The sequence below is a fragment of the Aythya ferina genome (genome assembly GCF_964211825.1).
Source record: "Aythya ferina genome assembly, chromosome: 1".
Classification (NCBI taxonomy): domain Eukaryota; kingdom Metazoa; phylum Chordata; class Aves; order Anseriformes; family Anatidae; genus Aythya; species Aythya ferina.
The window spans coordinates 9,249,751-9,275,821 of NC_140296.1; the positions used below are offsets into that span (position 1 = coordinate 9,249,751).

The 26,071-nt window shown below is 36.9% G+C and overlaps 1 protein-coding gene across 3 annotated transcripts in view; it reads right to left on the reverse strand.

The window, feature by feature from the left end:
• The window catches only part of GRM5 (glutamate metabotropic receptor 5), a 284,534-nt gene extending 258,818 nt beyond the window's left edge, over nucleotides 1-25,716 (reverse strand). For all 3 annotated transcript variants that reach the window (XM_084533413.1, XM_084533412.1, XM_084533411.1), the window contains exon 1: nucleotides 24,962-25,716. In XM_084533413.1, coding sequence (XP_084389539.1) covers nucleotides 24,962-25,640 — 679 coding nt within the window. In that variant the 5' untranslated portion in view covers nucleotides 25,641-25,716. The remainder of the gene's footprint in view (nucleotides 1-24,961) is intronic.
• Nucleotides 25,717-26,071: the final 355 nt, after the last annotated feature.

Here is a 26,071-nt window from a genome sequence, read left to right on the forward strand (position 1 = left end):
AAACATATGGGACAGGGTTTGTCTTTCACCTAAAAATTAAAAGAATATAATTAGATTTTATGTTTTGAAAACTGTAGGGATAATCAAAAGCACAAGTCAATTCCATAAAGGCAAGTAGGTTGCTTTTGTTCACAACAGCTGCATTTCCTTTACATTCTGCTATATTTAGTACTAATAACATTTATAAGCTGTGTTCTTGAATAGACAAACCATGATCAAGGAAAATAAATTTTTCATTCATAAAACAAGGAATATTTTATTCAACGAATTCTTATGGATTACAAATCAGAAGCTGCCAAACAATTTCAGCTCTCACTAAAAGCACTCCACAGAATTTCAGGCTAATAGGATACCACTTCTTTCCCCAAAAATATATTTGGGCTCTGAATAAATTTAAAAATATCTCAGACATATATGCATTTGCTTTCATGAAAAGGAAAAAAAAAATGCAGTAAATATTAATGCAATAAACTTGAACAAGTTGCACTGAAAATGTCACCATTTTTATTAAATGAAATGGAATTGCTTCTAAACATAAATGAGTAGAAATAAAATTAAAATACAGTTGTCTTTGGGTCTCATTTGTAAGTATTTTCTATATCTAGTCACTGTGAAGTATGATATAAAATACAAATCAATACAGACCCCAAAATCTACAAGTAGAGAAAGGAAGGAAGGTGAATAAAGGGCCAGCTTTCACCAGGAGGTTGAACTGCAAGATGCCCAGGGTTCTTTTACAGGCTGAAGTTTTCTATTTTACTGTAGTTCCAAGAAGTCCTTAAACTGACACATATTTCTGAAATTAAACGAGACAAAACTTCTTTTGCAGATTTTAGAATCTGTCTTCTAGAAGACGATGAATGCTGTTATCACAAGTTTGTAGTTCTTAAATGATAATAGATTTCATTATACCTTCTTGTGTGATTGACATTACATGTTATTATTTCTCTCCCTTCCTGACAGGTCTTTTCTATGGGCCAGAAAGTGACCCAGCATCTCTGAAGAATATATATATGTACATATTTAAATTTATGATTTACTTAAATCAGTAAGATGCAAATAAAAGGTCAGCAAGACTTTTAATGTTTCATTAAAAATATATATAAATAAATAAAAAAATTATGTTCCTAATTTCTGAAGTGCTTAAATGAAATGTAATTATATTTCAATAATTTCCCCAGTGATGTGTTTGCTTCTGTTTAAGAAACAACATAATCTTTTGGCATTACAATGCTTTTTCATTAATATGTATGTGTTTCTGAGATATAAAAAGCCACAAAAATGATCATTGCCTTATGAGTAATTTTGTTTTATCTGATAACAAAATTTATGACTTGCCGCAGAAATTATGAACACAAACATTTTTCTATATTTGTCATCCCAAAAGATGATGCTAGATGACCATAAAAATGAAACACAATTAAGACTTAAGGACTGTACTGTTGTCAAATGAATTGAAACAGTAAAAGTGTTTAAGCCTGTTTTTCCCACTTGGCATACCACTTTCAACACATAACTTTGAAGTTTAAAATCTCTTTTTTTTTCTTGAAAAGATATAAAGATATATGATTTTTACTCTTTATTTTGTTCACACAAAGACTTCCTAACGATCATAGCTTGCTTTCTGCAGAAGACATAGTGTATATCAGTCCTCTCCTAACAAAATCTTCAGGCCAGTTTCAGCCACATTAGAAAAAAAAATAAAATCACAAAGATGTGGAAATCACAAAGATGTTAAGTAAAATGACTAAACAAATAAATGAATGAAAATAAATAACTAAATAAAGGAAAATGAAAATGAATAAATAAATTAGTCTATTCAGTGATTAGAATGACTGAAATGAAAATTTAAAATTAAATCTATTCAGTATCAGGGTAGAGGAAAGTTACCCAAATCACTGCATCTACCAAAGGACAGGGAAATTGAGGCAGAACTCAGCCATTCTGTGCTATGTTTAGCAGCACATGACTCCACCCTGATGACTCCACCTTGCCATGCAAACACTCCCCAGAGCTCTCCATTCCTATTTTCAGTGGGCAGCAGGGAAAATTTCAAGACCAAACTCATCCTTAGGTTCACCAGTCACCTCCACCACTGCCGAGGGCTGAGGTCTCACAAAAACCAACCTGTGATATGCTATAAGTCCTCATGACTTTCTTATGTTCATACTTTCCTGAAGCCTTATGTGAAGGCAGAGAAGTCCTGGAAAAAATTTCCATGCCAAAGTATTTTAGAGATGAAGGATTTCACAACTTTATGCTTAAGGTTGAATATACGTCAGAATTATCATACTTTACAGAAAAACGAAGCTATTAAATCAAATTTGATGAACTGATAGAAAGGACTTTGGGGTTGCACCAATTCTTCCAGGGCATACTTCAGGACAAGTATTGTTCTCTGTACCTTTCCACTCCAGTCCTTGTGTTCATGCTGTGCCTGAGTACACTTCGGGAACAGACAATTTCTAACATTTAGAAGAACACAAATAAGGGTACAGATTATCCAACCATGGGATTTTCCTGAAAGACCAGTTGTGAGGCACTATCTGACTAACATCCTAGGACAAATAGGCCTTCATTTATGTGTTTTGAGGATATTCTTATTTCTCTAGGTATCTCATTAGAAATGGTATTTTTAACTACTGTTGTTAAAAGTTGACCAATTTGCAGGCTGTCACATTCAGTCTTAACAAGGAATAATATTTTACTTGGTGCCTTTGAAATCATTAGTGAATTCAGATGTTCTGTCAGCATGGGTGTGGAGGTCAGCCTAGACACTCCTCCCCCTCCAATTCACAAATTCTGTGGATATCGCACATGTGAGTCAATATCAAACTTCTCATCACCATGGAGAGAAAGTATGGGACAAAATGGGATAAGCTGAAGAGCATAATTAATGAAAACATCTCCATTACTTTTTCAGCACAGAATCCTGTAATAATCCTGTAATAATCCTGTATGCTGCTGGTTTAATATCTTCTGCTTCTTGAGACGAGGCTAGAAAGTGTTTAAGTAAAAGTAAATGCTAAATATATTGGTCCTGAACATCTGCCACTAAGCAATCTATCTAGTGTATCCCAGGTCAGTAAAATTAGATTTTTAGAGCTCTGATTACTTTTTCATTATTCTGGTGTTTAAAACAGGTGTTATCAAGAAGAAAAAATATGCACAGCCAAATCTAATTGGTTTGGTCAAGCTTACCTAGAAACAAGCACATGTTAAAACTCCCAAATCCTGTATCGCATAAAGTAACTGATTTGTGCTCAAAGAGTGTGAGTGTAAATTTAGGAGCCACAGACAACAAAAGAAAAGACACGAGCATGTCATGGACTGCCCTGACTTTTGCTCAGAATCCCAGATTTCAAGGGCAAGGCTTAAGAAAGTGAAGAAATCAACTGCAGAAAATAACTAACTGTGGTGGTTTTACTCAGGTGGGCAGCCGAGCTCCACCACAACCGCTCTCTCACTCCCCCTCTCCTCAGAAGGGAAGGGGGAGAAAATACAACACAGAGAACTCAAGGTTTGAGATGAGAAAGGTTTAATTAAAGGGAAAGGGAATGGGGAGGAAAAACAGAAACAAAAGAAACAATCAGTCTCTGCGGAAGCACAGAGAGAGAAAAAAAATTATTCTCTACTTCCCTTCAGTGAGCGGTGTTCGGCCACGTCCTGGGAAGCAGGGCCTCAAACGCGTAGTGGTTGTTCAGGAGGAACAGCCCCCTCCCCCACGAGAGCCCCCCCTTTTATTGCTGAGTGTGACATCAGGTGTTATGGAATATCCCTTTGGTTGGTTTAGGTCAGCTGCCCCGGCAATGTCCCCTCCCCATCACTTGTCCACCCCCAGCCTGCTGGCTCTTGGGGGCTTGGAAGGAGTCCTGATGCTGTGCTAGCACTACGCAGCAATAGACACAACACTGGAGTGATATCAGTGCTGTTCCAGCTACGAGTGCAGAGTACAGCACTGTGCGGGCTGCTGCAGGGAAAAGGTGACTCCAGCTCAGACAGACCCAACACACTAACTAAATAAATAAATAAACAAAATAAAGGGGTCAGGCTCTGTTTTCAGCACTGACTTCTGAGTAACTGCTCCCTGACATCACAACATAATAAAATCAGATCAATATCAGTAATAAGCAAGCCTCTCCTTGAGAAAGATTAAAATCTTCTTTCAAGATGTCTTTTATGAAGGTGAAATCTATGGCATTGACAAGAATAGTTCCCCCTTCCCTGAAGCTAATAGCCAAGTTGAATGGAAATCAAAACTGGAAACCTTCACTAAGGTGGTTCAGGAGAGGCCAAACTCAAGTACATTTTACAGACACGGAGTTCTTCTAGCAATAAAGAACAGCATGGAAACTGCAAGATCCTGAGTTTGATATCCCTTGTACTCATGTAAATTCAAAGCACATCTTTTGCAGTGATTAGAGGAGATCTTTATTTACAAGAAGTACCCATCATTTAGGACAACTGTGAGAGCCTGAGATTAAGAGAAACAATCTACCAAGAAAGGCAACAAATAGAAAACTCTATGAGGAGAGAGGTCACGGTGCCCTATTCTTTCCACAGAAGAATGTCTCCATGGAGACAGACACATTCAGATTAGAAGCAAGACAACTTTTAACAGCAAGAGTAATTAACTGTTGCAACATAATTAAAGGATGTAGCTGATTAATCATCTCCTGGAGGCCCTACATTTAGACCAAATGTCTTTCAATAAGACATACACTGGTTTAGTCACAAGTTCTTGGGACTGCAAACATTTGCATTACAGGATAGAATAATTTCTTCCCATGCTTGTTTTACTGGACAAAATTCTGTGACCTATGTTATGTAGAAGGTCCCTGTATTTGAGCTGAAAAATTTCCTGTGACATTTAAATCAATGCAAAAATTCACAACACAGAACCCTCCTTAGGGCAAACAGGTAATGCAGCCTCATGTACCCAGCAATACACAGAAAACAAACCTTAGCATATTCTCTACATTGATTGTATGAGCACAGCTCTTGGCTGGGGTGAAAAAATGGCCTATTCTTCCATTCACACAGGTAATCAATAACCTAGGAAATATAAATGCTGTCCTCACATCCATATAACTGGACAGTAGAACAGGAGAGGAAAAGGAGACAGAACATACATAATTACTCTGTCTTCATTTCCTATTCCTTACATACATTCACTCTCTTTTGTAGATTTGCATTTGAGTAGAATAAATAGCTCCATGTAGTTTCTTTGAAATTTGAGACAGACACATAATCTTTTACACAATGAGTATGTGGATGTTTATTTATGGATATAAATATGTGAATGTCAGACCAATAATAAGTATGTGTCCCACTTCTTATACAAGTCAGTTACTTCACAGCTATCAGATTATTTAAATCTGCTTATCATAGGTAAATACAAACATTTTTATTTTTTTTTTTCTGTGAATAGCAGTTATTCAAGCTAGAATCCATTTTAGTTCTCTTGACACACTGAAATATTGCTTGCTGTCTGACTGCATTTGTCAGGGGAAAAAAAAAAATCAAATCACCAGCACTGAATCATTTCAACATACACGAAGGTGGCAGAAATCTTCAGTACAACTCCTGGTACAACCACTTAATGATAACATTGTTTTTCTGCTAAGAATACAGACGTCGACTGATCACACAGTCATTCTACACAGCTAGAGAGTTAGATTACACACGCACATGAATGGGCAGACACTCACACAATACAGACTTCCAAATGGACATGCATTAGTCCTGATATGAAATTCTTTCATGTTGCAGCAATGCCCATAAAAGCTCTGGTTTTTTTTGTTTGTTTGTTTGTTTTTCCTGAGTGCGTCAGGATGGAACAATCCCACTCTGCACCATTTTGATTATGGTGTCTGTAAACACACTACAGAAGTCAGATTATGGTAACACAAATCTATTTAAAATTAATGGTTAGAAGTAGAGGTATTTGCACTCTTTAACTATTTCCAGCATTACAGAAGAAAATCAAAGGTTAATTAAAAAAAAAAAAAGTTAGCAACATATCAGCATAAAGTATCCTCCCACAGCCAATCTGTCTACCTCACATCTTGAGTTTTGTTTTAGCTTTTAAAACTATTGTTTGATACCTCGGAAAGATACCACAGGCCCACAAAATTCAGCACTGTCTATAGTCACATTCTCAGATCTAAAGCAATGTGTTCTCTTTCTTGAAAAGAAACAGGGAACATCGACTTAATTTTCTTCCATCTACATCAAGTTTCCCAGAGTACATTTTGAGGAGAGCTTTCTAGACCTGCTGCAGTACATTTGTGCTCTGCACCAATACGTTCAGACACAGTTCAGTGGGAAACAGGAGACTTGCATCCCTACCCGTCTTCGGCACTGTTCAGAAAGGCATGGTCATTCTCATCTCACAATGTCACCAGTGAGATCAGGACTCCACCTGCTTCTGGTTTCTGTTGGTCATAGCTACATCCCACTGCCTGAAACAAGGGCTGATCCAGACTTAGCTTGGGATTCAGAAGTCCTGCTTCACCAATATGATTTAGAAATATACACTCACCACTGTCCCCTCTTGCAATAAGGAGGATCACAGTCTCTGTCTCACATGGCTGCTGAGAGAGTATTATATCTGAAATATTACATTAAGAGAAGAGAGACATAAGAGTAAGATGGGACAAAATTCACTGTGGTCTATCTCCTTGTTTTTCACCCAAACCATAATTAATCCAGAGAACAGAATGGTAGTAATTGGAAGCAGCTTCTGGAGGTCACCTGGTCTAATCCCTGCTTCAAAGAAGGGCAACTTAGAACAGGTTGCTCAGGGTCTTGTCCAGTCAAGTTTTGAACTAGACTTCTGTAGTGCAAGGAAGAGCACAGCCAGAGCCCCATAATCAACATTCTGCTATGATTATTATGCCAAATAGACAGTATAAAATACTGCAGAAGATCTGCCCTGCATAAAGGTGAAGATGCCTGATTTAGCTAGACTGAATCTCTTCCCTCGCTTAAGTCACAACTTAAGCCAAATTAAGCTTTTACCTGGGGTTGCTCACTTGAACAGGGTCAATCCTTTCTCATGTGATTTTGGCATAATAATGCCCATATGAGAAGTGAGTTTCCATTTCCCTCTGTGCCTGAAATGAAGCAGAGAGTTCAGATCTCAAAACAGTGGCAACCATAAGACATGGTGGTAAAGGTCTCCTTCAGTCACTCCAATCAAAGATTTTCCTTTTGTATAAATTTCTCAAGCATACAGTCAGTCCAGGAAAGAACAGGAATGTAGCTCTGAGGAAAGCATTCACCTTGGACAACGAAATTCCAGTTTCTGAAGCAATCATTACTGTGGATTTTATAAAGTGATGATAACAAAACATCCAGTCTCTGACCTAACATTTAGCAATACACTGAGAAATATGTCAGGTGTGTGGGTTTGGGTTGGTTGGTTTCTTGTGTGGTTAGTCCCAAATTATAATCTATTCCTACACTGAGACAATTTTATTGATTATTTTATTTTTTCCTAATTTGTTATTAGCATACTAGGCAGCCAAAAATACATGCTAAGTGATTCCCTTAGAAGTTGCAGATTTTCTCTATGTACAAAACTGCATTCCATTCAATTCTTCTTTTCTTTTTATTGCATAGTGAATTCAAGAAGAAAAAGGGACAGGAGAATGTAGCCACACGAATTCTATTTTATTGAACAACAGGCCATTTTTAATTGCTCTCTTATCTGTCTTGAACACTGCATAACAATTGGTTTATTTGAATGATGACATAGATTTTAACATCAAGCTGTATACTCTCTGTTCCGTTCATCAGGGCATAGTGCATCCAGTTTATATATTGCTGTTTTTCCCCTATTTTCAGCCAAGTAGCTCAGCTCATTTCCAAGTTCATTAATGCCAATATTTTTTTTCTGTGGAGTGAAATTAAACTAGCCAGAAAATTCATTATGTCTTACTGTCTTCATCAAGATTAAATACACCAATGTTCCTATAATCATTTTCTTCTCCTAGCTGTTATTTTCAAAGATGATAGGCATATGCTTTCAGATGTGCTTCAACTCAGTTGTTTCTTCTAAAATGCATATGCACATACTGCTAAAGATCACTCATGCACTACTAGTGTAAACTCACTAAATGACCTCCCAAGGTGACTCCAGCAGCCCACAGTGACATGTGAACAATCTTTCATAAACTTATTAAATTTGATCTTAAATCCAGCTCACTCTACACACAAAGTTTATAGATTGTAAAACTATTCTAGAGCCACACTACCCTGAGAGCTGGAAATCCTTCTAATACTCAGCATATGCTTATTTATTAACATTTTTTCTTTTAGTCATCTTTATTATCTAGTGTGTTGTATTTAAAAACAGCAATATTATTCAGGCTTCTTTTTGCTCCACTAAATAAAGCCAGTTCTTTTAGGCTCTTGTTTCATGATAGGCTTCAGGTTACACTAATAGCCCTTCACCACAGCTGTTCCTTATTTGATTCTCTCTTCCCCAAACAATGACTACCAGTATGCAATAATAAGAATGTGATTTACAGGATCCTGTACAGCAGGACTAACAGTCTTTTATTTTTCCTGGAAATACCTGTCCAAGATCACATTTGCCCTTTCCACATCTCTGTCAGAATTTCTTACTGACTTATGTCAGTAAGCCTTGAATGACTGTGATACAAGATTGGATTATTCTGTTAAATACCTAAAGACAGGGAAGATTTTAAGTACAAATTCTTTTACTCTAATCTTCAAAAACATCTAATTATTCCTGTACAATTGCTCTTTTCCCCCTTTCTACTGGTTAATAATTTTAATAATTTTCTATTTTTAGAAACCCATATGGATTAAACTTATTGCACTTACACCAGTTACAAAAGCACTACATAAAAGCAGTACCAGTGTTGATCACTGAAGACTTTTGTGAAGAATCTTATGCAGTCTTACACCTTCTTTTTTCATGCCACTGTATTTGCTATTCTCCAATAATACATTGCCATCCCCTAAGCAATGCTTACTTTAAAGGATCTCAAAAACAGGGTGCAATGTTCCCCCTAGAAAAGACCTGCTACCTTGCTACCTGGGCTTGTGAAAATCATTAGACACTATCCCACAAGATATCTTTGTCTCCAAAATGGAGTGACATGGATTTGATGGATGGGCTGCTTTATGGACAAGGAAATGACTGGACAGTCTCAACCAACAGTTTGGTGTCCAGGAGACCAGTGCTAAGTGGTGGAGTTGAATTTTTCAAGGATTTTTACTGGAACAATACTTTATTGGCAACATGGACAGAGGAACTGAGTGCACCCTCAGCAAATTTGCAGATGACACCAAGCTGCGTGGTGCATGCTGGAGGGAAGGTGTGTCTGTGTGAAAAACACATGGTTCAACAAGGCCAAGTGCAAGGTCCTGCACTGAAGTTAGGGCAAGCTCAAGCATGAATATAGGCTGGGTGATGAGTGGATAGAGAGCAGCCCTATTGAGAAGGACATGAGGGTAGCAGTAGATGAAAAGCTCAACACAAGCTGGCTATATATGCTTGCAAACTGGAAAGCCGGTGATATCCTATGCTTCATCAAAAGAAGTGTATCTAGCAAGTCAAAAGAGGTGATGTTCTGCTCTCATGAGATCCCACCTGGAGTTCTGTGATCAACAGTAATTCTAAATACTTATTTAAAGTACCAGAGTTAGGAAGGCAGTCATCCAAGGTCACTAGTGGAGAGGTTAAATAAAATGAAGGGTTGAATCACTACTTGGAGATCTCACTCTCCGTTGAGAGTATCTCTGGGACAATTTAGTTAGCAGCTTGAAGAAAAAATGAAATAGAGCCAGCTGTGCCACCTAGAGCCACTTCTATGCCAAAAAAAAATAAATGTTTATTTTGGTTTGGCAACAAAAATGAATTACTTTTAGTGTTGACTCAATCTGTTCTTGTTCTTCATAACTTTGCACACCTCAGTGGTAGATTTATCTATCTATATTACTTTGCAAGATCCAACTTATTTTGATTTTTACAATTTTCACTTTATTACTGTTTTGGATAGGCATAATACTTTATCTAAATAAACTTTCTGAGGGATTTTAGAGCTCTTCCCTCCATTCACAATTGGAAAATCCATTCCCAAGAGATCCCATTCTATGTCATTAACTGAGATGTAAACTTTGGATTAGAAATATATCTTTGCCTTAAAAGTGTCCATTCTGTTTTATATTTGACTGTCTGATCATGAGTAGTGTAATTTATATAATCTATTACCTTTTTTTTAATTTCTCAAATATCTGTTCTTTTGAAATTGTCCCTCCTTCAATAAACAGTAATGTTTATACAAAATATATTCATTTAATTAAAACTGAATGAGTTCACAGCTAGCTCTTTTTAGTGTCTCATTATTCACTCCAATAAGACAAAGCACATTTAATAATAATACATTTTCAGCTATTAAATATCTCAACAAGTTGTAGAGAGCTGCAAAGAAATTAGGATCCTTGGAAAGCAAAGAAGACTATGAAAACATTCAGGTGGTATGAACATCCATTAGTTTGTGCTTGTATTCAGAACTTCTTTCTTCAATACATGCCTGCAGGTTAAGAAAGGTATTTTTCAGGAAACTAAGATAACTTTTATGCTAGGATATTAAGCAATACAAAAGAATATTCCATAGCTCTGAAACATGATTTCCTGTGGAATTTATTTGCTTGAGTACTCCCAGGAATCCTTTTTGCCTGGACCAAATAAGACTGTCCCAAATAATTCCCAGGCACAGCTGGAGAGAGTATGAATCATGATCTATTTAAAATAGGCAGGTCCCACATGATCAGATTGTATCAGCTTTTTAAGAACAAACAAATATTTTTCAGGTACAGCAACTGTAAATTCAGAATTACATATTTACTATGGTAAAGCTCACTAGAAGGACAAGGGACAGTACAAGAACACATAACTGTGCTGGATCTGGCTGGGATGTCGACTTTCCCTGCAGCAGCCCATGAGGTAAAACCACCACAATAACATGGATTAACGTGCATTCACTGCTTAGGTCCGATCCTCTTTATTGTAGATTTCCTTTATAAATGGATCATTGCAATGGTCCAAAAGAGAAACAAGAATAAAACTAATAGTTAGGAAACGCAGTGCTTGAACTCAGCCCTTTGCTTTTATATTTAATGGTGTCTATTTGTACAGGGGATCCCTGTTCCAAAGAGCTTCAGATTACTTATTTCAAAAGGACTAGAATTACCCCTAGAAACATAAAAAATATAAAGTCTTCACATTAGAAATGAAAAAAAAAATGTTCTGGAATAGTGTCTAAAACCATGGGTGCTTAAAAAATTTTCAAATATAATTTTCATAGATTGGCTTGGGTTGCAAGAGACCTTAAAGACCATCTAGTTCCAATCCCTCTGCCATGTGCAGGGATGCCAGCCACGAGATCAGGTTGCCCAGGGTCTTGAATGCCTCCAGGGATGGGACATCCACAGCTTCTCTGGGCAACCTGTTCCTGTCTCACCATTATCTGAGTAAAGAATTTTTACCTAATATCTAATCAAAATTCCTCTCTTATAGTTTAAAACTGCTCCCCCTTGTCCTATCACTACTTGCCCAAGTAAAAAGTTGTTCTCTGTTTTAGCCCCCTTTAAGTACTAAAAGGCTGGAACTAAAGGCCCAGAGCTTTCTTTTCTCCAGGCTCAACATCCCCAGCTCTCTCAGCCCTTCTTCATAGTATAGGTGCTCTAGCCCTCTGATCATCTTTGTAGCCCTCCTCTAGACCCGCTCTAACAGATCAACATCCTTCTTGTGCTGGGGGCCTCAGAGCTGAACACAGGGCTCCAGGTAGGGTGTTGTGAGAGCAGAGCAGAGGAGCACAATCCCTTCCCTCCACCTGTTGGCCACCCCTGTGTTGATGCAGCCCAGGATGCAGTTGGCCTTCTGGGCTTCAAGCTCACACTGCTGGCTTTTGTCAAGCTTTTCATCCACCAATACCCCCAAGTCCTTCTCTTCAGGGCTACTCTCAATGAGTTCTTCTCGCAGTCTATATATATGGGATTGCCCTCGCCCAGGTGCAGCATCTTGCACTTACACTTGTTGAACCTCATTAGGTCCACATGGGCCCAATTCTCAAGTTTGTCCAGGTCCCTTTGGATGGAATCCCTTCCTTCTGTTGTATTGACTGCACCAGTCAGCTACCATATTACATATTTTGTGCTCTCATATTAAATTTTGCATATTAACAACACAAATACGTAGCAGAAGCATTTTGCTAGCCATCACTGACCTCCAAGAGGAAGTTTATTTCAAGGTACTGGTTTTACAGACCTTACAGTAATACCACTATTTCTACTTCAGCCAAGATTGAAGAGTCAGGCAGCTTTGCTCAGAGAAAAACATTGCAAGGAAGCAAATGAATAAAATAATTGCCAAACAAAATGAGTCCTTGAGGAAAGATCTAATTAAAGCAACAGTCAGTTTCTTCATCAGCATTGTTCTTATTCTGGCAGATAATACTAAAGACTTGTCCATTGTGCATTCAAAGTCTATTGTCTATCAGTGAAGAATGTTTTTTGATATGATGCTTCTTAACTACTTGAGCTGTACAGATAAGAAATAGCAAAAAGGTTCAGAACACTTGCTGAACTAGAACCCTGATGTGTATATGATGGATTGAAACTGCCAACTCTTTTTGTCTAATTCCATTGCACTGTCTGGATTAAAGAAATAAAACAGCTTAGACAATGAAAGAAAAAGACTCAGTTTGTAAGAGTAAAGTAAGTCCAGACTGTGTGTGCTACTATTTGGAAATGGAAAATAGTTTTCATAAATTACTTATAATATGGGTATCCCCTCATATATGGGTACCAGCTAAAGTCAGGATACCTTTATGATAGGTACTATTCAAATGCATAACAAGAGAGAAAAAAAAAGCCAGAAGTTTAAATAAGTAGACAATAGAAACACAGTCAAAGCACAAAGTTACTCAGAGTGGTAGGAAAAACAACAACAGCAACAACATTAATTCTTGGATTGAGAGAGAAATCCTCATGTTCCTGTTGAACAAACTGACAATGCAAGTTAACACTTAATGGCACTCAGCAGAAGTGCATGATAGGATCTCAAACAAGCACAACAGCACTGAATCAAGGCTACTTAGTTCAAGCAATGTCAAGCATTAACAAGTTTAACTATGGGTGCAATTTCCACAACTGTTCTTATCCACAGATAGGACAGATATCTCTTCTTAATACTGAAATCCTGAACTTCTCAGGAGACTGCTCAACTGCAGCGCTGGGTGTTTCAGTGTTGTCTCTTTATTAGGAAGGTTAGGCACCCAAATAATATGTAGTTTATAAGTGATTGATAAAAGACTTTATTAATTACTTGTATATTATTCAAAATCTTAAAGCAATGTGCGATTGGAAAGAAGGTAGTAATATCTTATTACAAAATCCTTCCCATCAGAAAATGTCACTTGGTAACCTTCTACAGATTTTAGTAAGCCAAAGACTTTACAAGCCATGGGCCTTACTATAGAATAGTAGTTTGCAGATTATAACAGTTCAAGCAAAGTCCATAAATGGAAAATATTTAAAATCTGACCAACTCCCTCTCCCTGAGATATATATTTACTTGATATCTTGCCCAAAATTCTTTTTTAGTTTATATTTAAACTAAAAGCAAACAGCTTTATTATTCACCAATTAAACTTTTCACATCAGAAAAAAAATGCAGATCTTTGAAATCAGAGCTTCTCATATATCCATGCAAATTAGCAAAATGGTTTCACTGCAAAGATTACCATCACTATTTTTAGAGGACAGCTAAAACAGCTATTGGCCATCTGAAGGCTTCATTTTTGTAAGTATAACCAATAGCCATCCAGAAGTGTGGTGCGTAGGTGATAAGACTAACAAATTCCACCAGCAGAAAATGATAATGCAAAATCATCCATTCTTTCTATTTGGGAAATCAATTTTCATTTATATATTCCCCTTTTTCTATATGTTTATTCTTTTTTTTTTTTTTAACAGAGAAAAATGAAGAAAAAATGTTATATGTTTTTTTTCTCACTAATATAGAGAGCAAACACACAGAAAAAAACTCTCAAATGTTGTCAGTTTGTTACTTTTTTTTTCACAAACTTCTTTACAAAATTATGAAGTATTATTCATTTCTTGCATATGTGAAGAAGTTAGTAGCACCTCTACCATGATCATAGCAAAATCACAGAATCACAGAATCACAGAATTTTCTAGGTTGGAAGAGACCTCAAGGTCATCGAGTCCAACCTCCAACCTAACGCTAACAGCCCTCCACTAAACCATATCCCTAAGCTCTACAAATGACAGATTCATTTAGCTAGAGAGAAACCATCATCTTATAAGAGTTATCAACTTGATTGATTTGAAGAGCCATTTTATAAAGCAAAATTCAGTAATTTCTACTTGACATGTTTAGGACAGATCAACTGCTTATAAATGATTTTGAGTTATTGCTGTATACAGTAATTTGCTTTTACTGGAAATTTAGCTACATCTGCAGAAACATTTAGTCCCATAAGAACACTTTGCCACATTCTTGCTACTAATCTCAAGAGCAGCTTCAGGACATTGGCTGGATGGTCATACTCAAAGAGTTGTGGTCAACAACTCTGTGTCCAGGCAAGTGGCATTCTTTAAGCATTGGTATTGGGACTGGCACTATTCTCCAATGCTGACATCTTTGTTGGTGATACGAACAGTGGGATTGAGTGCATTCTCAGAATGGTTGCCAATAACACCAAGCTGTGTGTGGCATGGTTGACATGCTGGAGGGGAGGGATGCCATCTAGAGGGACCAGAATAAGCTTGAGAAGTGGGCCTGTGAGGACAACACATTTCAACAAGGCCAAGTGCAAGGTCCTGTACCTGGGCCATGGCAATCCCAATCACAAATACAGGCTGGGTGGAGAATGGATTGAGAGCAGCCCTGAGGAGAAGGACCTGGGGGTGTTGGTGGGTGATAAGCTTGACATGAGCTGGCAGTGTGAGCTTTTCCCAGAAAACCAAATTTATCCTGGGCTTTTCTTTATCCTGTTTTTTTATTATTTATTTATTTATTTATTTATTTTTGTTTGGTTGGTTGATTGGTTGGTTGTTTTTTTTATCCATATAAATATGATGATGCCACAATATCCTACAACAAAACTTCCACCTTGTGAGTACAAATTCACTTTTTATTTCAGTTATATGTTAAAAGTTATTCTCTACATATCTCAGTTAAGCCATGAATGTTGCAAATGTCAAATGAATGTCCTGCTTTCTGTAGGCAAAAATATAGGTTTTATAGGGCCCGTGCACATATAGCAAACAGTTCCTTTGGAACTCTCACCTGTGTTTTAGCTGGCATCATAATTAGGTCCCATATGGTTAATGAAATGTAACGTGTCAGTATTTTGTAGGCTGAGATTTGTCACACGGAGGTGTTGGATGTAACACCCACTCTACCAACTGTTCAAAAGTAGAAAAAACAAAATCAGTGAAAAGCTTGTATGTAAAAGAGAAATAGGAATTAGCTTTAAAGCTTTCAGTTTTTCAGGTTTTGGTGTCCATTGTCTGTCTGCATTCTAGAGGAGTTATGTCAATCAATGTACTTTTTCTCAATAATGTTTCAGAGGAAATTCATACTTGGTATCTTCTCTAAGGGCACAAACCTCTGATTGGTGACAGAACATGTACATAAACTGCATGTCCAAGGCTTTTTCTGGCCTACGTTATCAGTAGTATCTAAATGTTCCTTACTCTCTTCTGGAGTATTGATACTCACAACACCTCCATTACACATTTGAAATGTGGGTGTTTGGAGCAAATGCTTCAAGGACACCCATGTGTGCCAATTCTCAACCTACAAAATACCAAACCATTACAAAGTCATTAAACAGGCCTCCTTGCAGATGGCTGCAGACAGGCCCACAGCAAGCTACAGAACGGGCTGTAAGTATGCCTAGAATAGCTTTGATCTAGCTGGTTGTGCTGCAACACTAGCTGATACGTTCATCTCCTCAGCGTCATATCTTATGCTGTACTTCCCAGTGGATGGATCAACTTGAGCACAACATTGTAATGGTGCAACGGTGCAACCCAGTGCAACCTGGGAGTACCTGAACCATTCTCTCCGTCATGTGACATTGGCACAGTCTCTGCAATTTCAGCAGGGCCACGTGCATAGTCTAGGGGAGCACAGAAATTGGTATCTTGTTTCCGTGTAAAGCATCCCAAACTCCCTGCTCCAGTACCCACTGCACTGTCCTGTTTCCAACACCCAATATGCTCAGGCCATGTTTTCTAGTGCTATAAATTCTGGTGATTTATTTTCACTCCCACTCCTGACTGGAGTAGTTGAATGTGGCTGAAATAAGTGACAGTACTATGTTTCCATCCCACAGGAACATGAACTAACCAAACAGCAAAGGCAGATTCACAGCACAGAGCTGAGGAGGCAATAGTCTTCTCTCTCATAGCGTAACTTAATGTGATGCACATGCCACTTCATGTGGATGGAGAGGCTTCAGCATAGCCCTGACACCGTCATAAGCAACCGTGCATGATTCAGAGGCTTCTCAGCACACCACCTCCAGGGTCAGCACCATTTATATGTCACTCCTCCTACAGGGTGGTGCCTAAAGGCACCTTCTAGCCCTGCCTGAGCAGCCTGTGAACAGCTCACATAGCAGAAGCTGTCTGCATAAACTGTTCACTGAATACACATGAATAATGCATAGAGCTGTAATAAAGTCAGCTAGGGAGCAGGGAAAGAAAAGGACAATGTTAGCTGGGATGATTCAGACAGTTCTAGTTAACAGGCGAGAGGCCAGAGACAGAGGGAGGGGGAAGAAGGGCACACCATTAAGGAACATAAAAATGGGAAACAGCGGAGGAAAAGATAAATTGGTAAGTCCATAGGTCATGTAACCTTCACTTTTTCAATAAAACTGTATATCTATAGGTTGTTATAACTATAAAGATTGCACTCCTTGGTTGAATCTTACATAGCTTACAAAAAGAACCTGCTTTCCCAGCCTGTTCCACTCATTGAATAAATCAGATTTTTATTCAAAATCCATAAGGTTGAGAACCCTGAATGCATGGTCTACCAGATGCTTCCTTTTGAGCTACTTAGACATGCTGGCATTTATGATTTTGCAAAATTTTTTTATGCAAAAGCATAAATGCCTTTGAATTTGTGCACTTTAGATTCAAATATTAGCAGTCAAAATCTATCCCTCCGCAGAATTTCTATCTGAGTGAACAAAACCTTCGACCCCATATCCAGTGAGACTTAAAGCATCTCCATTCCCTATTGAGTTCAGAAAGCGTGGAGGTGCCAAGAAAGAATTATCTAAATAACCCTATGCAGTGGTCTCTCATGGAAAAGATGCAAAATTAAAGAGAGAGAAATAGAGCATCTGATCCAACTTCAGCATTTATTTAGACCCCTGAATTTGAGCTAGTCTCCTTTAAGGGAAAGAAATAGGTCAGACAAATTGCCTTTGTGTATATGCATGAAAAGAAGCAAGGTAACTTCATATCCCATGGCAGTTTTGGAAGGAAAAACAAACAAACAAACAAAACAAAACAACACAAAAACTTTATATATATAACCATGACCGGAAAGAGAACTATGAGAATCTTATATTGGAAAGACAGTATACACGCTCAAATTCTCCTTTTGGGCACTTATCCTAAACTTTTTGAAAGTTTCTGTTGATGCGAGCAGGTTTTAGATTACATATTTTTGTATGGTAAAGATGAAAGAGAATGAAAAAGGAAGAACTACTTACCTATGAAATGCATCCTTAACTTCTGTTCAACTCATAAAAGCAAATGAGAAGCACCTGCAAAGGTCGTCTCTGAGGCAACCAGGTGGAGAGAAGGTGGAGGGGACATGGTTTGAGCTCTCCAAGTACAATAGATATTTGATGAATAACCCTATTACAGTGTAATTGAGAACTAATTTGGGTATGAAATCTTGAAATTGATGAAGATGAAGCAGAGGAATAATTTCAATTTATATTTCCCTTTTAAGGCTTCCCTTGAAAATGAAAAAAATATCCTGTTTTCAACCTAATGACAAATCTGCAAATTCATCAGCTGTGATACTCATTAATTAAGAAAATGTAATTAAGAAAAAACAAATGTAGAACTGCTGAAGGTCTAAATGTTATTTTTAAAATGAGAATCTGGCCTTTAAATGTGAACTTTAAAAGACATCTGGACTAAAACTAGATTCACCAGGTGAATTAACTTTAAAAAAAAAAAAAAAAGTATTAATTTCTGATAGCCATTATTTTAGCCAGGACTCAACTGCTTTGAATAGTAGTTGTGATCACATAAGGTAGAAGTTTTAGAAATATCCAAATCTGTGCATCATATCTTATTCATGCAATTATGGTTTGGCAATCTCATGTTGACTGGGAAGAGATAAGAGGGAAAAAAATTAAATATAACCAGATAAAGAAAGAAGAAAAAAAAAAACAAAACACTACCAAGAAAGGTGAGATAGTAAGTCAGGTGGGCAGAAGATGGGTTATGACAAGATGGGGGCAGATAACTGTAAAAGGGAAAAATAAACCATACAAGTTTATAGGCAACCACTGTATTGGTTTGTTGATAAGGTCTGTATCAGCAGCTTGTATGCTGATCTATGGAAAAATAGTTCCCACATGACTGCAGGCTGAACAAGTAAATGAGGTAACAATTTCACTAAAAAGGGTCAAAGAAGCAGTATATGCTCTTTAGAAAGGATCTTGACAAAGCTAGAAAGATTTAGAAAATGATCTTTAGAAAATGAACTTAACATCAGGAAGGACCACTTTACAGAACTGACTGGAAAACTAAAGTTCCTTGTTTTAGCCAAAAGAAAGATTAGAACAAAAACTGCAAAGAGAACCACTGAGAACAAATGAAAATCAAAGAGTTATATGTTGGAGCATTGTGATAAGGTAATTTTGCATATCTTGATCAAAGTTCTCTCACTACTAGGGAAATTTCCCTCTTTACATGTTTAACACCACCTAGGAATTTTGTAGAAATTTATCTTAGGGGAAAAATGTTTTTAAAAAATCAAAGCTTAGGTGATGGCAGATGAGAAACATTTGACTAGATCACAACAGACAGAGGAAAAGATAATTTTTCTCATCTTTCCACTGTTTCTAGCAGTTAGCTTTGATTTTGGCTGTGGGATTCATCCAGTGAGCTGATTTACCAGCTACCCCAGTTATTATCTTTGCAACTTATCTAGTACATATTCCTCTCCCAGCAATAGCTATTCCAAATACATCATTTATCTACCATTTGACAATGTAATGGATATTATATGGAGGCTTCCACATATACCACCTGGATCAGGTATCTGGCCAGTCATAAATGCTGCCAGACAGCTCCAGAAAAAAATAAATAAATAAATATATAATAAAATAAAAATATAACCATCAATTAAAGGAAATCTTCACTGTGGCTTTCACCAGTCAACATATTTAGAATGATGAGTTAAATCATGTTAGTTTAAAAACAAGCATATGATTTATGAAAGGCATTGTCTCAAAAATCTGTTGCCAAGATAGATTGTAACTATTCTATTAATAACCTTTCTAATAATTTATTCAATGTACGCATGTACAATATGTATACTTATAATACTATGCATTACAGCATGGTATGCTTCCACATCATCAGGAGCCTGCAATCGCATTTTAGTAAGATGAATGTAATGTTATCCTCCATCCAGTAGCTTCCAAATTGCATGAAAGCAAAGTCTACAATTTTTGGTTTACCTCTAAGATCACTGCCTCCTGGATGATTCAAGAATCAGATAGTCAGAACTGCCCTAGAGAACACTGAAAAGTTTAAAAGATCCAGCACAGCCCTTTTGTCTTTCTTAACTTTCAGAGTAATTGCAAGTTATCTCTTGTAAATACAGGAAGTGACCCTACATATATGGATCAATGCTCCTTAATTACACAGAAACATTCTGATTTTGAAACAATGTTGATTTAATTCCTGCACTACTAATATACAGCAATAAGTTTTTGATACACAAAGATACTGACAAGAGTTGGACATAACTCTATTCCTTGATTATGTATGAAATTAAATTCTAGTGTCTTGTAAATTCTTTCCATACCCAGGGACTTTAAACTAAAGTTTTAAACTAAAATTAGATTTAGATTATACGTAAGGTGAAAATTCTTTACACAGAGGGTGATGAGGCCATGGAACATGTTGCCCAGAGAAGTTACGGATACTCCATCCCTGGAGGTGTTCAAGGCCAGGCTAGATGGGATCCTGGACAACTTGGTCTGGTGGGTGGCATCCCTGTCCATGGCAGGGGGGTTGGAACTAGATGATCTTAAGTTTCCTTCCAACCCAAACTGTTCTGTGATTCTATTCTATGAAATAGTGACATTAAAACACTGAGTGCCTAAACAAAAGAAATAATGTGACATTTTGCTGATCCAAATATCCTGGTTTAACTACATCCACCCTATACCATTCCTTTCAAAGTGATATTTTTTAACTCCATAATACACCTCTTTGACCACCTTCCCTTTTCTCTCTCATGATATTTCTCCTCACAATCTTAATCCCTGCCACATTCCATAGTATAGCACTCATTTTGTATTTTTCTATTGATATATTTCACCATGGGTACGTCTGACAGACTGCCTCCAATATTAAAGTACTTTCAGGTTAGTCAATCACTGTAGAAAAAAAAAAAAAAAAAAAAGGAAAAATTAACTTTTTACTAACTTTTTTTAACTTTGAGTTTTTTATCTCAATACTTCATGCTGATTAATAGCATTTGTTCAATTTTCACAATTTTGATACTAGGAGAAATAAGTGAAATTGAGCAACAAAAAGCAACATTATTATAAATGATGATATTCAATCAAAAGCAAGTAAATACCTCAACAGAATATGACTGGAACTGTATTTTTGATTTCCTATATTTTCTTTCAAGTAATTAAATGTATTTTTTTATTTTTGCTACAAGATTAATATGAGTGTGAGCATATCAAATTGTGATATTTGATATGAGCATATCAAATTGTGAACCTGACCTCAACACTTATGTTTCAAACAGTGTCAAAGTAGCAAACAACAGAAAATAAAATTATTTTCAAAAATAAAAATAAAACATTTTTTTTTTTTTGCCCAAGGACAGCAATGAAACATTGCCACAGTAAAACATTCTCCAGTCTTTAGACTAGAGATTCTTCCACTTTCAGAAACAGATTTTCAGAAATAAATTTTCATTTAATTTGAATTTTTTTTTGCATGGAGTAACAATGATTTTTGGTACATCTTTTCTATGTGTTTTTATATGTAGGCATAAATATAGGCATATAAGGCATAAATAACATCACCAATTATTAAAATCTAATTAATCTAATTTTTCAATCATAATATTGTGTGAAAAGCAAAGTCTCTGAACATTATATAGTTTGAATAGAAAGGAAAAAATATCTAGATTCTGAAGGAAAATCTCCACATCATATAAGAACAATTTATTCCAAGCAGCAAGTTTAAGGTCAACTCGTTGCAGTTCTTTCATTCATTTCTTCATTCTATTCTCACAGACTATGACTAATTTTCATTTTGTTCTTTATTCGGTAGCAAGAGAGATATAGGCAAAAATAGTCTTGTAACCAAGCACAACTGAACAAATATGAAAGGAAATGTGTGAAATAAAACTTATCTGCAGGAAAATAAAGTCATGTTTCTGTTACACTTGCCAGAGTATGTCCTAACAAAATGAAGGTGAATCACCTCTTTATACGCATTTATGATAAATTTAAATGGAGGAAAGCATTATTAAAAAGAAAGCACTTTGAGAAGGAGTTTGATCCTGTGCTGACCTGCTACCTCTCTAAAGAAAATGTTAACAGACTGGCTTATTTCTTAAGGCTGTGTTCAAAAGTAAATCACACTTTTTACATACTGGAGTGAAATTTATCTCTTGCCGCCCCCAATAAATTTGTTCTATTGTGTTTCAATTGTACTTTTGTGTGGTTGTGTTTTTCTAGCATATACTACCTCTTCACTCCATTCAGAGAGGCAAAACAAATAGTTTGAAATGAAAATGAAAAATATCTTTGAAATTATTAATTCATTCACCTCCAGGCAAATTTTATGCTCTGACTTGCAGGGACTGACCTTGTTTCTTACTAGGAAGTCATGATCCAAATGTTACTCTAGTCAAATGGAGCATATTGACTTCAAATGGGCTTTCAATTAGGTCTTTGCACCTCAAAGATGGGAGAAGATAAAATTGTATACATGTTTCTCTGATCTATGGGAAAGACCAGAGAATGTTTTCACATGTGACATGAGGACAAAAAGTCCCTTGTGCCTTGTGGCAGACACCCAGATTTTCCCCAGTTTCTGCAACAATTTCCACTTAGTTGTGGTGCTAAATGGTTAAGCAAGAAAAGTCTGTGACAAAGCTCCAAAGTGCTCAGGTTGCATGGCACATCTGTATGCCAACCATAACCACACAAAATTCAGACACGGGCCCAAGTCTCTCCAGGTGTTGACAGCAGATAAATGGGCTAAAAAGGATCCCCTTCTTGTTGGTGGTGGTTTTATGTTTTTTTGTTTTGTTTTGTTTTGTTTTGATTTAATCTTTCTATTTCTGTAAGGGACAACATCTGTCATAATGTTTGGAAAGTGTCCAGAACATCAGACATCACCAAGTTTCAGATAAATACCTTGTTCAGTTTGTATTTGTCTATCCCATTATAAATACCATCTGTTCTACAATTAGAAAACATTTGTATGATGTTATTTGACTGGAGAACATATTCATCATCACGACCAGACAATGCAAATAGATCATAAGGTTCACAGAATCTGAGTTTAATATTCATTCACTGAAGTCCAGAATTATACTCTTGTAAATATGGTATAAATGGTATGAGACCTCAGGTATTAACTTAATGGTACCACCTATCTTGTCCACATCAATATAGACAGAAGTAGGCACATCTTACTGATGAAATATATCATTCACCTGTTTTTATTCACATCCAGCTCCCCTGGCATTTATTACTTTTGTCTTATAGCATATCTCCAGCTTTTATTCTTGCGTCCTTATTCACTTCTTTCCAACGCACAGTGCGAAGTTCCTCTGCCATGAGATTAACATGCCATATGTTACCATCTGCTCCAAGTAGTGTCCATGTGAAGCTGCAAAAGTATTCTCACTCTGTGCACTCAGACCTCAATGTAAGCTTGACAGTTCCCAAACTGAATACATAAGCATCCCTGCTCAATAGCAGAAGTGTAAAAGTTGTTCATAACAAAAATTAGATGAGTCATCAAAAGTCCTCGGAATACACAAACTTAAACTAATGCAGCACATCACTGGCAACGTTTTTGACCATGATGTTATTCAAACACATTTGTACAATGAAGGCTGCACACTAAGCCATGCCAAAGGCATCAGCTGGCACAGAGTAGTTTCATTACATGATATGGTGTATGGTGATTTGTACATTATTATATTAAACTGCTAATATATTCATGCATCCTCACAGAAAACAGACTGAAGTTGTTTACCAGTCTTATCATGATGGAAGGATGGGTACAACAACCTGCATCTAAATTTTAACCTGTATTATATATATATATATATATATATATATACATATATATATATATATATATACACACATATTTTAGGAGGAAAATGATCCCTACATACTTGTATCAGACCAACATCACCCCAAAAAGGCCTTTGAACATGAAGTCTGCCAGAGAAGCATACTTTGTGTGTGGGAAGGACAATCTGCTTTCTATTGGTTGTAATAAAGCCAGCAGCATCTGCTGCTGTTCAGCAATGCTGTCACCACTACTCAATCTCTTAATAACATTTTACATTCTCCAGATCATATTCTGCGCCTTCCATTTCAGGTTCGTCTGTTTGAGCAGAGGTGAGATCCTAAAATTCATCACAGAATGTAATTCCAGAAAACGCATTACATTGTGGTGCCATTAGAGAGGGACTGGTAAAATTTGCTCTTAAGGCAGTATGAAATTCTAGTCACTTAGAGAAAGATGAAACCACTCAAGTCTGTCAATACAAGGGATAATGAATTCAGGCAATCTTTTCCATTTCTTCTCCCTTTAATCATACTCTTCTGAGCATTAGGCAAAAAGCTTAAGCTCTATCTCAAATAAATAAAAAGAGGGAAGCAATATAGCACATAGTTCTGATTTTCTGGACTCCTGATGGTGTGTGAAGAAGATGCAAGGAGACTTCCCTTGCTCGCTTCCAAAACCAATGACCAGATGCAGAGCAAGAAGTGGCTAAGTGGCTGCAATACTCCATGGGGTACTATAAAAAGGACAGAAATAGTGTTGATCTCAAAAAGCCAGGACAACTTGCATTCAGATATTAGCCAGAACCTCAGGTCTTCTGTTATTTGTGCTTCTGTGGCTCAGATACTACAGGAAATATTCCGGTTCAGCTACAGTTTCAAATGGTGATTTATCTCTCTTCTGTACTAAAAAGACCAGATACTTTCTTATTACACATTGATACCAATGTACTTAAAATGATTATTCCACATAAATATACTGATTGGTAGATTAATAAAAATAAATAAATGCCAACTACATTAAGTTAAGGTCACTTACAAAACTCCAGAGTAAACATGTTTAATAACAAGTGGCTTTGTAGACCACACAGTCCTGTGTTTCAAACTGTTTTCAGTGGTTAATCAACAGGATGCTACTTCACCCTCAGGAATGTGAAATCACTATTAACTGAAATAAAAGTCTATGCAGTTGACAACTGCCTGGGGAAAAAAAAAATAAATAAATAATCAAATTATCAACATCTAGATATTTGATCACATCAAAGTAGTTCAAAGGCATTTGTACATAATAATAATAATAATAATAATAAACAATAATAATAACAACCACCTCTTACCTTCAGTATGTACAGCAGAAACATAGGTCCAGTTATAGCGCTTGACAATGTCCACCATAGCCCGTGCTTGCTGTGCATCAGATGGCACAACTCTCATAAAATACTTGAACAGAGTTTTGTCACTTAGGTCCATGCTTGTAGCAGAATAAGCAATCTGAGGTATATTGAAAAGCTGCAACAAGTTCTGTACCTGGATAGCAACTGAGCTAGAGCCAGGGCCAATGACACCAACAATAGGTTTCTTGGAGCGGAAAGATGATGAAGATCCATCCACACATCGCACCATCCCTTCCTCTTCTTCTGATGAAATAAGAGAGTCCCTTATAAACTCAATGCTCTGCTCCAGAGCCACAGCAGAATGCCAACAAGAGTCCCTTATTTCACATCCTAGCGTGATATTTGGCAACAGTGTGGGGTCCAAATTAATTCTGTCAAGGGTATGTAGCATTGCCTCCACTCTCTGAATGCCATACTGCTCTCTTACCTCTCCACATTTCCTTTCATGAACCTTGTCAACTGTTGGTTGATGGTGGACAGAGAACAGAGCTCCAATGATAATATCACCAGGCATGTGTGCTACTACCCTTCTTTCATTGGCCTGTGCAGAAACCAAAAGCCCAACGTTCCCACAGACATCTTCCTTCAATAACAGGATTGCAAGGAACAGCAAAAGGATCATTTTAGGAAATGGTTTAGGCTGGTAGAGACAACATGGTGCAACAAAAAAAAATGGAGAGCTGGTGAAAAGCAGTTAAATCTTTTAGATAAAAGGAGCAGAATGCTGATGATTAACCAGGAGTTTGTATGTATTCTCTAAGGAGTCGCCATCATCTCCAGGTAGACAGCTATGTGGAGCTGCGCACGTGATCATAATCCTCATAACCTTCAAAAATGAATAAGAGAAAGAGTTTTAAAATTAGCAATAAAGTCAGCTTTGTAATCTGTTCTGAAGTTGTACTTATTCCTACTGTTGTCAATGACTGTAATACATTTCTTTCCACCATTTTCAAGTTGGAAAACTTTGTTATGCTTCAGTGTTTCACAGTCTTACGCTTGTACTTGTGCTGTTATAAATCAGTGTCTCTCTCTTTGACACTCTTGTTTAAAAAC